General features: G+C 40.3%; 1 protein-coding gene across 7 annotated transcripts in view; it reads left to right on the top strand.

Moving 5' to 3' along the window:
• The window catches only part of ZNF407 (zinc finger protein 407), a 537,168-nt gene that overhangs the window by 281,027 nt on the left and 241,827 nt on the right, over positions 1 to 14,314 (top strand). For all 7 annotated transcript variants that reach the window (XR_013443237.1, XR_013443236.1, XM_036117005.2 and 4 more), the window contains one exon: positions 785 to 905. Coding sequence is in view for 5 of the 7 variants with exons in the window: in XM_036117005.2 (XP_035972898.2) it covers positions 785 to 905 (121 nt within the window). In the remaining 2 variants the exon portion in view is untranslated. The remainder of the gene's footprint in view (positions 1 to 784; positions 906 to 14,314) is intronic.

Here is a 14,314-nt window from a genome sequence, read left to right as displayed (position 1 = left end):
TTTAAAATTTATATTGATTGAAATTAAATAGCCATATTTCAAGGGCTTACCAGCCAGTGTGGCTAATACAATTAAAAAGTAAGATTTGATGATTTCTTTGAATGTGTGTGTGTGCAGGGGGAGTGGTTAATGCAGAGAAAGTATCTATGAGTGGTGTGCAAGCCTTGAACCAACTGATGGGTAAAATGCATATGTGGATAGATTGCTTAGATCTACACAGGGGAATGCTATGAAATAGTATTGCACATGTTTCTTTGAGGCCTTTTTTTCTGTGGTGATCTCTTTTTCAACTTTAGTGAACTGTAATTTTCCCTTACCTCTAAGAGTTTTCTAATTGGTATCAAATTATAGCTTTATTTTTTCTTCATATTTAACTTTAAGATTTTATATTGTATATTCAAAGAATATCTCTGTAATATGCTTTTTCATGGTTTTATCCTCAGGGAGATTTTTATAATGGCTCTAGTGTAACATAGTTTGTTAAATGACTCCAAATGCAGTGCTAGACCAGGCTGTAATTTAAATTTCTGTTTGTGTAAGTTACATTTGAGCTCCATAATATATACCTTGCTTCCATTCAAATACAGAAATAAAAATCAGTGGTATCTTCTAACTTTATCACTCTGGGAATGAATATTCAAGTGTCCTAAATGTGAGTAGTCCATTGAACTATATTCTTAAATTTCTATGGAAATAAGTTTCTTTTTAATTGTCAGTAACAGGTTTAGCCCTTCATTCCAGTTTTTATAATTATTCATGTACAGCATTGCTTTATATTTTGCAGGAGAAAAACCTTTCAAATGTGATGAGTGTAACTTTGCCTCCACAACCCAGTCCCATCTGACTCGGCACAAGCGGGTGCACACGGGAGAGAAGCCCTACCGATGCCCCTGGTGTGACTACAGGTAAGGGTTCATTACCAAGCAGGTGGAGTCAGGTGATCACCGTGGTGGATTCACAGGAAAGAATCATTTTTCTGATCAACATGGATTAGCACAGTGTAAAGCAGGATTCACTTATTAGGTAGAGTTTATTTCACCATCAAATTTTAGTGACTATTTTTAAAATTGTAAAGTTCTTTTCCATTTTTTATAGTCTTAACATTTGGGTTTTGCAATCCTTTGTACACCTGAATTTCAAGTAATTTTATTTCTTTGCCAGAGTAAGGGACCGTTCCATTTCATCAGTTATTCCATGCATGTGGCATCTCATCTGTACTGAGTGAAGTACTTTCAGGCAATGAAGACAATACAAGAAATGTTTCCTGCCTTGAAGGATATTGTAGCATAATAGGTGACTTTGTAGTACCTCTAAATAATTATAATACAGATTTCAGTGAGGAAATAAAAAGGCCAGGAGCATCCGTAGGAAGGAACAAGTCCAGCCACACGGACGTCCTCCTAGAGGAGATAGCATTTCAGCCAGGGCTTAAAAGATGAGTTAATTTCAACGAGCCACGGGTGCAGGAGGTAATGGTGTGCTGTAGCATTTTTGGGCTGACAGTGTGATTGAGATCACATGTGCTCAGCCCGCTCCCTGAGGTCCGTCCTCGGTGGCTAAGTGATGTCTCCCACACTGCAGAGTTAACCTTGCAGCCGCAGCAAAGCATAGGTGCCCAAAGTTCGAGATGTAGTCAAGCAATGGTAAATAATCCTGTTTTACTCTATGATGAGGTATGTGTGGAGAGTGCAGAGTGAAAAATAAAATGGGAAATGGACACTGCAGCCGGATCATGCTATACCTGGAGTCCGTGAGAGTGAGTTCAGAGCACATTAGGTGGTTTGTGAGATGCCACAGAGTTTGCAGGCAGCCAAATGACCTCTGTCTTAGCTTCATCAGCTACACGGTGCAGGCTGAATCACTGTGTGGGGGCCTTCTCCATCCTGTAGCTGAAAATCTCATGGACCCCATTACACATGACAACACAGAAACATTGAGGGTGGTTCTTTCAATATAGCCCGCTTTTGTTAAACGTTAGAATATATATATAGGTACCTTAAGCCTGAAGCCTTCGTTAAAAAAGACATTTTTGTATTCCTGTGGATATAGCCTGTGCATTCAGTAAATATATTGCCATAATCTCTATTATTATCCTCATTATTGCATTAAGTTTTATGTTAAAGGTCATTTAATAGTACAGAGATATTACAGATATATTTCATTCATTAATTATTCATTCATTCAACATTTTATGAGTTCTGTCTTTGCTTAGCACTAGATTGGTGTTTCTTGGAAATTTGGTAAAATGGTGATCCAGTTAGAGGTAGACATACACATTTTAAGGTGTTGATATGAGTTCTTTAAAAAATAAACACTTGAATGTTCTTTTCCTTGTTGAGGGGTCACATTGTATAGTTGCCTTCTCTGTAAAACGCAGAAAGGCAATTAGAAAAATTGTAAAAATTTCCCTTAATTATCACATTTAGCTCAGGATTATATCCTTTCAGTCTATATTGTATGCATTAGATTTGAGTTGTGGTTCTGGGGGATTTTTTTTGTTTCTTATAAATTTTAGTTTTCATACTTAACAAATTGTGACTGCCTTTCTGTTTCATTAATCTCATATAACTATGGTTTTCAAACTGTTAAGTAGCGGAACTATTATATCAAACAGGATCATGTCCAGATCCCTATATAAAATAGATAAAAGTGGTTTTTACTGCTTGTAAGTGGATTTCTTAGTTAACATCTGTAATATTTACTTATAATATTAAGAAATAATTGTATGATACTGTTTGGACAAGCAAAACATTTTCCAACGGGAGAGTTACTGATCAGAGTAGCTGTTGGGTTAGCCTCGGCGCCCGGCCCATGTCCTCACTCTGGGGTTAGCAGGAGGGTGTAGGTGAGCTCAGGCTCTGGAGGAGCTGACCCAGTGGGCATTGACATCCTTAACCTCTCATAAAATATGGGTGGTTAGAGGAGCGGCCTTACAGGACTCCGCTCACGTTAGAGGAAGAGCACAGGCTGGCCGAGACACTGGAGCCCTGGGTCTCGTCTCCTCTCAGTTTGTCCCCTGGTGTTATTTTACCTTGTGATCTCAGGGTAGTGTTCAGTGAGGTGGTGCAAGAGTTTCGATGCCCTGAAGGTCTGTAGTGTGTTGAAATTTATTTATAATACATGCCCTGATGGTTTTTCCCCCCATTTTATGAAGTTGTTAAAAATACATTAAATCCAGAATCATTTGTCACATAGTCCCTGACACCCCTTAGAGTTTCGAATGCCTCATTTGCAGACCACTCGTCTACAATGTAATTGTGATAGTTACATGGCTTCAAGTTAGATTAGTAAACAGTAGTCATTTTATGAAGTTTTTAGACATTTGGGCCATTTTTAGCTATTTTCATTTGAAATGCTTATTCCTAAATCTTTGTGCATATCCATCCAGATTTTTTGTAAAAGAAATTCCTCGAAGTATGATTTATGGCTTTTAGTAGTATTACTACAAAGGTTGGGATTTGAATATTGTCTCACTGATAAGTACTGTGTTTTGGTAGACTCTTAGTCTTTGTATGCATAAACATTTCAGAATATTTCAGGTTTTCTTGGTGTGAAGTCGTATTATGCTTTTGCTGAGGTTGAGGTTGTATTACCTGTCTCCATGACATAGCATCACTTCTATTTAGAAGTGCATCTGAGCTCCCTGGGTTCCAGCCCCGCGACACCTCCGACAGCCACTGTGGGTAAAAGGAGATTGTGTTTTCTAGGAATCTTGTCACTGTCCTGTGAATTAATACTCAGGACACTTAAATCTCATGATATCAATCAAATTTCCTTTTGAAATGTTTGAAATTCTTGATAAAAGGTTGGTTTTATCTTTATTTAAAACTTTCTGGAAATTTGATTATTATTGATGGTTAATAGTTTGAACACTTTCTGTTCATATGACAGTTTTATCAGTCTGTGTACATGTGGTTAGGTCTGCTTCACTAGTGAACAAAGACAAGTTAACCTTGCTTAGGAATACAAAATCTTGCAAATATATGAATAGTGATGTTAGAACTACGAACGAAATGTGAAATTTATGACAGATACCTTTGTTTTCTTGCTGATGAGCAAAAGATTTAAAAAGGGGCAGAGAAGTTCACAACGATTGTCTTGGTTGCATAGTGTAATAAGAAAATGCCTACCATGTCTACTTTTACAACAACAAGAAAAAGTCTTTTTCACAGGATAGATTTGAGTATGTACGATTTCCATAGAATAAAAATATTCATAAGATGATCACATATTTCTGAAGATGATGTGGTTATATTTGTCATAATTATTGATATTTTTCCATAATATTTTATTACTTAAAACACTTGAATAACTTTTTTCCCATTTCGATTATTATTTGTTGTTAATATAGATACATAAAAATTATGCCTGTAGAGTATTCCTGTGTTTGTCATTATTAACACTTATTTGCAGGTAAGTTTACCATCATTAGAAACTGAAGTATTACTTGAGTTTCACTTGAAAATATATTTTTCATTTTATAAATTGAACATTAGTGAAGAAATACTTGTAGTTATAATTATTCATGAAAAATGTGAATATAGATTTGTTTACAAAAGAATTTTATAATTGGTCTTTTGAACCTGGGGCTATTTTTCAGGTTTGCATTATTAATTTAGGCAATGACAGCTCATCCTCTTCGGATGTAAACACGTATCCCTTCCTAAGCTTTTGCTGTCTAAAATATCCAGAAGTCTAATCCATTACAAATCAGTCTATTCCATCATTACTCCGTAACTTTTTTACCATTAATTACTATTCATTATAATTTCAAAGCATAAATTTAGATTCATAGCACACTGTCCTGCCCTAATTTGTTTCTACATTAAAATGGAAACATTCCAGCATTTTTCTATATTTTTATTTCCCTTTGTTATATATTGTCATTTCTATGTTACAAAATAGAAAACCTTTAAAACGTTATAGTAAGTACCCTTTCTAAAAATGTAAATCCTTATTTCCCCATAGCATTTATTAATATCAAGCTGTATCCTGTTTCACTAGTGACTGGCTCTCACAACAGAATAGATGGCTATACTCGGGCTTTCTTTTAAGTGAAAAATCCACTTCTAATTGGCTTCCATTTTTTATTTACGATTTATGGGGGAAATACAATAAATGTATATTAAGCAGTAAACCTGATAAGTCATAAAAAAAAAAAAAGAATTCTACCTGCAGTATTAAAAATCGTATGTTGCACCTTTACATGTCATTTAGCAAATTAAAGAAAACTAAAATTTCAAGTCAAACTCTGGCAATTTGATCACTTATGTACAGGGTCCCTGTTACGGATGTTGGAATAGTGTACGTGTTCCCTAAAATTGCTTTTGGCTAGAGTTTTCTTCAGCTCTACAACTGCCTTCGTACTTTCAGTATTACACACAGTCTTCGACAAAATTTTTTTACTATTCCACTTTTCATTTTATTTACTATTTTTATTTTTAAATTACTTGCTATTATAACCCCAATAGAAATATGCTGTAACATAGAGCTGTGGAATAAAATCTACAATTCCTGCGTCATAGGAAAAATTCACTCCATTGTTTGCTAAACTTGTAGGAAATACACTTTGATTTTTCCCCCCTACTTGTTGGTTTACTTAGCTCTTGGCCAGTGTATTCCATAGAAGTCATTAATACATGAGGTTTTGATCTCAAGAATATTTATCTTTCCTGTCTGGGTGAGAGGGAAGCTAAGAATATTTGATGTAACATTTAACCGAAGAAGTGATATCTCAACTAGAAATTTTTGTGTGTGTGTGTGTGTGATACTCCTTCATGTCTCTCTTATTATTCCTCTGAATATTTTCTTATTTCTTATAAATTTGGTAAGTTTTCACCCATGTGACTGGAGTAGGTAGAATTTGCCATTTGTCACAACCACTTGAAGTATGTGACCCTCTAATTGTTTTTATCTGTCTTAGAAAATAGTTGTCAAAAAGATGTTTTTTGTCAAAAATACTTTTAATTGAATTCTGTCTTCATTTTACATGATGCTGGAAGCATTTTTTGGGTTGTTTTACGATGCCAGGGTAAAAGATTATATTTGTAATAATTATTTGTTTCCCCTTAAAGTTTGAATTAATTTTTCAAACATATTATTTCTATAAAGAGTCTCAATTATGAAAAGTTGTTTCAGGTCTTAGATAATATTATGCATTTGTATGTAATTTTGCTATATGAACATTTTATGTTTATTATGCATAATTAAATAATAAGACAAACTACCTTGGTTATTGTGGCATTAAGAATTCAGTATACAGTGGGTCTCATTGTTCTTATCTTCCATTTGTTCCAGCAGCATCCTGAGCTAGGGAGACTAACTCCACAGGGGATAATTTTCTCCTTTAGGATGATCTCTTCGGAGAGTCTCACTTTTCCTTTGGCTTCCTGTGCAGGTTCACAGGTTGTCCTGGGAGAAGCAGTGGCTAGAGCAAAGTTGGATTTGCCCTGAATGATGATAAGAAGAAAAAAAAAAATAGAGGTGTTAGTCTCTGTAGCCGAACATCATGGGTAACAAGAGAGAAGTGAAACTGTACATACCAAATGAAGAGCACACGTTTATTTTTTTTTTCTTAAGATTTTGTTTTTTATTTATCAAAGAGAGAGCACAAGCAGGGGGGAGCGCCAGGCAGAGGGAGAGGGAGAAGCAGGCTTCCCGCTGAGCAGAGTGCTGGACATGGGGCTCGATTCCAGAGCCCTGGGATCATGACCTGAACTGAAGGCAGTTGCTTAACGGACTGAGCCACCCAGGCGCCCAAAGCACACATTTCTTTATTAGAAAAATCAGAGGTAGCATTCATTTATTTTGGGTGATTTTGAAGTTCTCAAAGAATAATGACATTATTATAAGTAGAGTAATAAAAAGTAATCAAATGAAAATCTGTAGTATTAATATTAGATAAAATTTATATTTAAAGCAATTTGATTGATGCCAAAAGCCTAGTTATATCAGAACAGACTTTAAATCAAAACTGTTTTTGTCAGTGAAATAAGCTAGACAGAGAAAGGTTAATACACAATATCACTTGTATGTGGAATCTTAAAAAAAAAAAAAGCACAAACCCATAGAAACACCTAAAAGTGGTTTCCAAGGGTTGCGGGTGGTGGGCACCAGAGAAGTGGGGAGAGGCTGGTGAAGGTATAGACTTTGGGGCACCTGGGTGGTTCTGAGCCTTCGGCTCAGGTCGTGATCCCAGGGTCCTGGGATTCAGTCCTACATCCGGCTCTCTGCTGAGCGGGAAGTCTGCTTTTCTCTCTCTCTCTCTCTCTCTGCCTGCTGCTCCCCCCTGCTTGTGTGTGCTCTCTCATTCTCTCTCTCTAATAAATAAAATCTTTAAGGAAAACAAAACAAACAACAACAACAAAAGAGTACAGACTTTTGGCTACAAGATAAATAAAGTCTGAGGATCTGATGTAAAACATGGTGACTGTTGCCAGTAAGACTGTTATGTAATTGAAAGTGGCTAAGAGAATAGGGCTTAAATGTTCACACCAAAACAAACAAACAAAAAACCCAACATTAGAAAAACCCCCAAAACATTTTTATCATTTAAAGTACCAGCGAATACTATTTCATTATTTTATTTACCTCAAGCCTGTTGTCTCTTTAGATTGTACTCTACTGTAACTGCTAATCCAGTTAATGGAATAGAACACAAATGGACTAGGCTGAAAGGTTAGTTTGAAAGCCTAAAAATCCAGTTGCTTCACAAACTTCTCAGAGCGTGATGACAGCTGCGAGGCTTTCTTCCCACTGTGCCCTGCGTGGTCGTGTGCGGGCTGCAGGCGCCTCTCCTGGGGAGCTGCCCCTTCCTGCTTGCTACCTGCCCACAGTTCAGCTAACCACAGGTAGATGTCAGTAGCGTGGCTGGTTTGTGAAGCCACGGTCGGTCATTGGCAAGCGTCAATATTGCTCAGGAAGAGGCTCCTAGCATGTGTCAAGGTGATCCTAATGGAGTTGTCGATGTTTCTGGTAAGTTTAGATGGGGTTTTTTGAGGGGCTGTCTAATAAAATGACCTAATTGTATCTTCTTTTCAGATTTTCTGTATTGAATTAAGAAGGTTGTACTGTATGTAAATGTATTCTTTTTTGCCTAATGTTTTTTATCTTTTTCAGCAGAAACTAAATTCTGCCTGAACAAGTATCTCATTTCCTCTGACCGTTTTATTAGTGATTTTTTAAAAATCTCTGTGGTTCTAATTGTAGTTCTGATTTGGTTTTGTATTTTCTATACTGTTTATGTCTAATCTTATTTTTATACGTTGCATGTTCTACTCAGACTTTTCTTCCCTGCCCTCTAGCACCCAAGCACATAAGCTTTTTAAATTTTCTTTTCGGCCCGACAGGCTCTGTGCTGATACAGCACAAGTGTTTTATGTCAGGTCTTTAGTTAAAGTGGGTAAATTTTCATCTAACAGAACTCGTTTTAGTCAAAGAAAATCTGTGGACCTTTAAACAAATAGATTCCATAGCATTAAAAATTACAAATCTGTTCCGATGCCTTTAAAAGGGAAAAAAAAAATCTGAGCTAATTCGTTCTGTTTATCATACAAGTAAGTTGTTTTCTTTGTCGACGAGGCTGAAATAAGCACTGAGATCACAGATTAATTAGAAGAGCCATTTTGAACACAAAGTGACCACACATTCCCTCTGCTATCTCTTCAGGTAGAACCTAGACAAACATGTTTATCTAACCTGCTGTTGCCGAGTCCCAAATCCAGTCATTATAAAAGGACCAAAGCTATCTTTGGGGATGGTCTTTCTACAAGGAATTACTGTGGACAGTCCCCTGGGTGGTAGTTAGATATATCTCTGTATATTGTGGCAGAAAGAAAGGCCTTAGAGATGAAAAAAATAGAAAGTATTTTTTTGGGCAATAGTCTCTTGCATAATAAGTTATTCCTCAGACATTAGAGCTATTATCACACAACGAACAGCCGCCGTGTGACTGTCTACACCTCCCAGCGCCCGAGCCTCACGCAGCAGCAGCTTAGGGAGAACTCCGGGGTCCCCGGGAGGGACCGACAAGGGTCACTAGAGCGGCAGGCACACCTTCCGGAGTGGACGGAGTTCCGCAGACTCCGCCAGGGGTGTCCGAGGGACCACCGGGCAGACGATGGAGCGTGTAAAAGTCTGACTGCGTGTCGTTAGTTCAGTGAGCATGAGGAGGTCGTGCTTATACCATTTGGTTTTCACAGATTCTGAAGTATTGCTACTTTAGGGCCCGTGAAAAACTGAGAGAGAAACCCGTGCGGCGTTTACAGAATGCTGATGCAGTAGTTCGTGGGCGGCCCAGGAAGGAGCCTTCTCTACGTGAGACGCCCGCTGGTCGGTAGCGCGACGCCGCCTGCCCGGGGGTAGCACGCGCGGGTTCTGCCGTGACCTTTGGAAGGACTCTACAAACAAGACGGTGTCTTCATCTTCTTAATTACAGGGAGGTAGCCCAAGCTGTTGGCTTTCTCCCGTTTATGAGAAGTACTGTGTTTGTGAGAAGTTCTAGAACAAGACATACTCCTGATTTTTTTTCTTATTTTCTTTCTTTTTTTGGTAAGGACACGATGTCACCCTCTTCTTACTGCCCAGCTGCAGGTGAGCTGCAGTAGGAATAAACCAGAATCTCTTACTCTGCGACATGATATGCAACCTGATACTTCTCCCTACGGGGAATTTAAACCCAATATTAACCCCTGTTCTTGCCCCTGAACGTGTAATTCCTTACTCTTAATTACTTCGACCTGAATATTGTTGCACAAGCCTTGTCCCTCATTTTGTATCTTTTGCATCCTAGGACACTGTTTGGAGATCTCGCACTCTAAGATTTGAGTAGATGCTGGTGAACTGTACTTGGCCCTGTCTTTCCTCAGTATGTTTTGTTTCTTCATAAGTTACAACATTTAACAAATATATGAAATGTCATAAAACAAATGATCATTTTCCCATTGAGAGAAAATGTAAATTTTCAGTACTTGTGCTTAAATCAATCCCTTGAAAAGTGGTTGACGCTTAATTTTGAGAATTTTTTTTGCCCTAAAAAGTTAAGATAGCTCTAATTTTAGTTACAAGTAAGATTCTGTCTGCTTTCTACTCCCAAATTATACTTTCCATTTGACTGTAAGCATCCTTCTCACTTCAGCAAGCCCGGACTGCAGGGCCTATGGATGAGGGGGTGCAGGGCAGCAAGAAGTCTGCGTCGGACTGTTTGAGTTTTACCCCAAAGGCAATGGGGAGCCTATGGAGAATTTTAAGCAGGAAAGGGACAGACTCACATTTTGCTTGTCAGAGGTCACTGATGCAGTGCACTTGGTGAGCCAGAGAGGGACAGAGCGGGGGCCGGGAGGTCGTGGCATAGACCGTTGCGGAGGTTCCCATGGAACATCGTGAGTGCCCGGCCCTAAGCTGGCAGTCTGGCCGAGGACAGAGAGGCAGGCGGACTCACGTGCTCGTCGGGAGCTGGAATGTGTGCATTCAAGGGCAGGGGGACAGATGCAGGCTAGGGCCAGGGCCACAGGCGGAGGGGCGGCGCCGTTCCCGAGGTCTCCGCTGCTGGGGGAGGGAGGTTCCTGCTGCAGAGTGAGTGAGGTTCGGGCTGTGTGAGCCCTGAAACACCCGTGTGCTGTCCTCATGGAAATGGCAGTGGATGTATAATGAGTCCTAGACGGCATCGACATGAGTGAAATCTCCCTTGGAAAATGTGGAAAACGAGACATGCAGGGGGGCAAATAGCAAGGGTAAGAGAGACTGAGAGGTAGCTTCCCAGAAAGGGCCGGGACCTTGGGGCAGCCGGGGAGCTGTGTTCAGCCGTGTCAGACGTCAGTAAGTAAGGGCAGTGTAGTCCCCTGCCTCAGTCACCAAGAGGTCACTGACTGTCTCGGGAAGACCAGTTCTAGTCAAGGGCTGGGAACAGACACCAGGTAGGTGCCCAGAAGGGAGGACATGGTAAGAATGCAGGCTGGCTGCTCTTGAGGGCAGGTCCGTCTTGAGGGCTGCTCTGGGAGGACACTTGGGAGAAGCTGGGAGGGCGCATAGGTGGGTGCACATTGTGCATTTGTTTTCGTTTGTTTGCTCAAGATTGCTTTTTAAATTGTAAGTGCTTCCATGCCAGGGTGAGAGCGCCAGCTGAAGTAGAGCCATGGAACGCCATGTTGCCGCTCATAGCCAGGATGGAGCAGCTAAGGTTCAGGGTTCGGGGTCTGAGCAGTGTGCGGGCACTGATGATATTTTTGGGGCAGTCCCGCGTGCCTCGGTGGAAGCCCGCGGGACGCAGAGCAGCACCTCATGTTCGCGCTGGAGGAGCGCACTCTTGAGATGGAGAGCTGCAGCTTCAGAAGCTCTGCTCTGACGTCTCCGCATTCTGGGGGGCTGCACAGCTCCCACTTTCACCTTTGTCTTAAAACTCTTGAATCAAGAACATAGAGATTGTGTAATGCTTTTATTCTGCCCCCCCACACCCCCCCAATATTAGGATTTTATTTGTTTTATAGGAAGAATATCCACAAAGCCTATATTACTTTACCTGTTACATGTGATTCAGAATTTGCTTAGCACCAGCCAACAGTCCAGTGTTGTCATGTAGCAAACACTCATTTCTAAATGCTGTCTTTTAAAATGTGACATCTTTTCTGTGACTTACACTAAGCAATTTTTGTGAGTGTCTCGGGGTTCTTCTCAGGCCAGTAAATCTAACAGGCTACTCTAGTGACGTCATCAGCCGTTTATTGTGGTGACACCTGACTCCCCCAAGGATTTACAGCCCACTCGATCTGTTTTACCTATCTTTCCTTTGCTTGACTTATTCCAAGTAATTATGCATGTGACCTAACTCCTGTATCAGTTGTGGGCTTACTTATATCTTCTGTGTCCATTTGCACTAAAACTTCTGTTTCACTGTTTTGGGTTGACCTCCTACCTTCTTCCAATTGCCACGTTTCTAGGAACCCAGAATTCTGCTGGAATGGTCCTGCCCAGAGAGATGTAATAATGAGGATCATGTGGGTAGTGGAGTTAGTGTGTGTATGATACGAAGAAAGAAAGCAAATCTGTCACTTCTTAGGGTGAGATGGGGTGTGTGATTTGTGTCCGGGACTTAGGGTGTATTACAGCTGCTGAGTGTTGGCGTCAGCTGTCCTGCACCACTGAAAAGTGGAAATAAGTTGTCTGCATTGTTCCACAGGTTGACGTATGCTTTTTGTTTGTTTGTTTTTGCATTCAGGTGCATTGTGTATGGATTTCCTTTGATCCCACTGCCATTTCGGCTGCTCTGTTTCATTAATTGTGCTTATCACAAAGTGGTTATTGTGGCTACATCTCAACTTTTTGGCTTTAGCGTGTTTTTGAACTTTAAAAATGAAAAGCATATTCATTTCCCTTTTTGCAAATTGCAGTGGTTCTGTACATCTGGTCACAAATTTGGGCAGCATTGCTGTGAGTCCAAGTAAACATAGTAGACGTGATCCCCATAGCGCTCCTGAACCAGGTCCGTCTCAGCACTGGCTGTGCTGGGCTCCGAGGCAGCCTCCATTTCCTCAGCTCACACAGTGTCCTTCAGGAGGAGGGGACCAGAGACACCAAGGAGGAACAGCAGGAATAAGAGTGTCATCGGGAAAGTATCCCCCCAGACTCAGGGGGCCGTGTGGCTGGGCCTGAGAAATATATGGATGATATCAGCATATACATATATGTAGTTTTAATTACATGTTCCTTTCAGTTAATGATTTCTGTATGGCTGTTGAAACACGATGTTACGAATATAGTGATTATGCGACCCAAATCTTACTTCTTGAGTTATATGTGCTTGTTTTTAACTAATATGCACATACACACATCACCTTCCTTGCATCCATTTTTGACAAAACAGTCTTTTAAAACATTGTGTGCTTTCATGTCGAAGAGATTCAAACAGGGTTGCAGTTTTATTTTTAAGGGTTTTTTGTTGTTGTTGTTTTTTGTTGTTTGTTTTGTTTTGTTTTGTTTTAGTTTAAAAGTGGAATCTATGTTTTCTTTAGCTGTAAAAGCACAATCAGGGCACCGTGATAAGTGAGTCAGTGTTGTAAAAGGAAAACGAATTTTGCCTTCACTCACATGAGCTATAGAAGGAGGAAGCTTTATTGTCCCTGGGAAAGTGATAAGGCAGAGTAATTGTATATTATACTGTCCCGGAACATCTGCCTGAAGACTGTTGGAGCAATTCATCTATCATGGGCGATACAGCATGTTTTGTCTTTTTGCTTTAACCCGTCCCCACTGCTGGCCTGCGCGGAGGTTTTGATAGGGCCTGCGCCTGGGCCGGGGCTCACATTAATCAGTCCCCTTGTTCAACACTCCAGCTGACATAATTACAACCTGCGCACAGCAGTTATTCAAGCCGAGTCCTTGTCACTCGTGGTGCGAAACTACACAGCTCCGATCCCGGAGGAGATTGCCTTATCACACAGAACAAGGGCTCGCAGGAGTCGAAGAGAATAGAAATGGGAAAATGTCTTCCGGGAGTACTATATATTCCTTTAAAATAAGACATTTGAGAGACTTACAAGGGACAAAGGGAAGCATTGTGTGCAGAGACTGAAATGAACCAGTTATTATTTTTAAATGGATTACATGGAGCATTTTGTAAAGATAGACGTAGATTATTAAATAAATTCAGTGGCCCTTCGCCATCAGTGACTATTTTCTATTAACTGTTTCTACGAAGTAATCCTATAACTTCAGAATTAGAAAAGCCTTAAATGCTCCTTGATAAGACTCAATTTAACAAAATTAATAAAGTATTCACTTGAAATCTACTATCAAGCAAATTCACACTCAGGGAGTTTTGTAAGGAACGGAGTTCGAGCCAGGGAAAGATTCTTAGGAAAGACTTACGAAGATGGGGCAGTTGGCAATTTCCTGTGGCAGCGCAGTCCCCAGGGAGAGGGGCCGGCAGAGAAACCTCCTGTCTTACCTCCTGTCCCACCCCTTGCTCTGATCCCAGCCTGGATGGATGACTGGCCAGTCCACACCTCAGTAAACCAGGTGTGAAGGATGCTGTCTCCTTCTGGCCACTTAAGTATTTAAAATTTTAGGGGAGCCCCTGCCCGACTAGACTACAAGAGTCTTGGAGCAGGTGGTCATGTGTGCCATCACGTCTGCCTGTGGAACCACCCGGTCAGCCGCACTCTCAGGCTTGCGTGCACGAAGTTGTTGGTGTTTTAAACCGAGCCGTTTTATTTTTCTCTTCAACATTATTAGATTGTCCCAGGTAAACCAAGATCTGGCCTAGACTGTCAGAAATAGCGCAAAACATATTTGGTTCAGTGAAATTTTACTTATGTCACCT

The sequence above is a fragment of the Halichoerus grypus genome, chromosome 13, assembly GCF_964656455.1.
Source record: "Halichoerus grypus chromosome 13, mHalGry1.hap1.1, whole genome shotgun sequence".
In the NCBI taxonomy this organism is placed as follows: Eukaryota; Metazoa; Chordata; class Mammalia; order Carnivora; family Phocidae; genus Halichoerus; species Halichoerus grypus.
The sequence above is the reverse complement of the archived record's forward strand: the minus strand, read 5'-3'. Positions and strand labels throughout refer to the sequence as shown.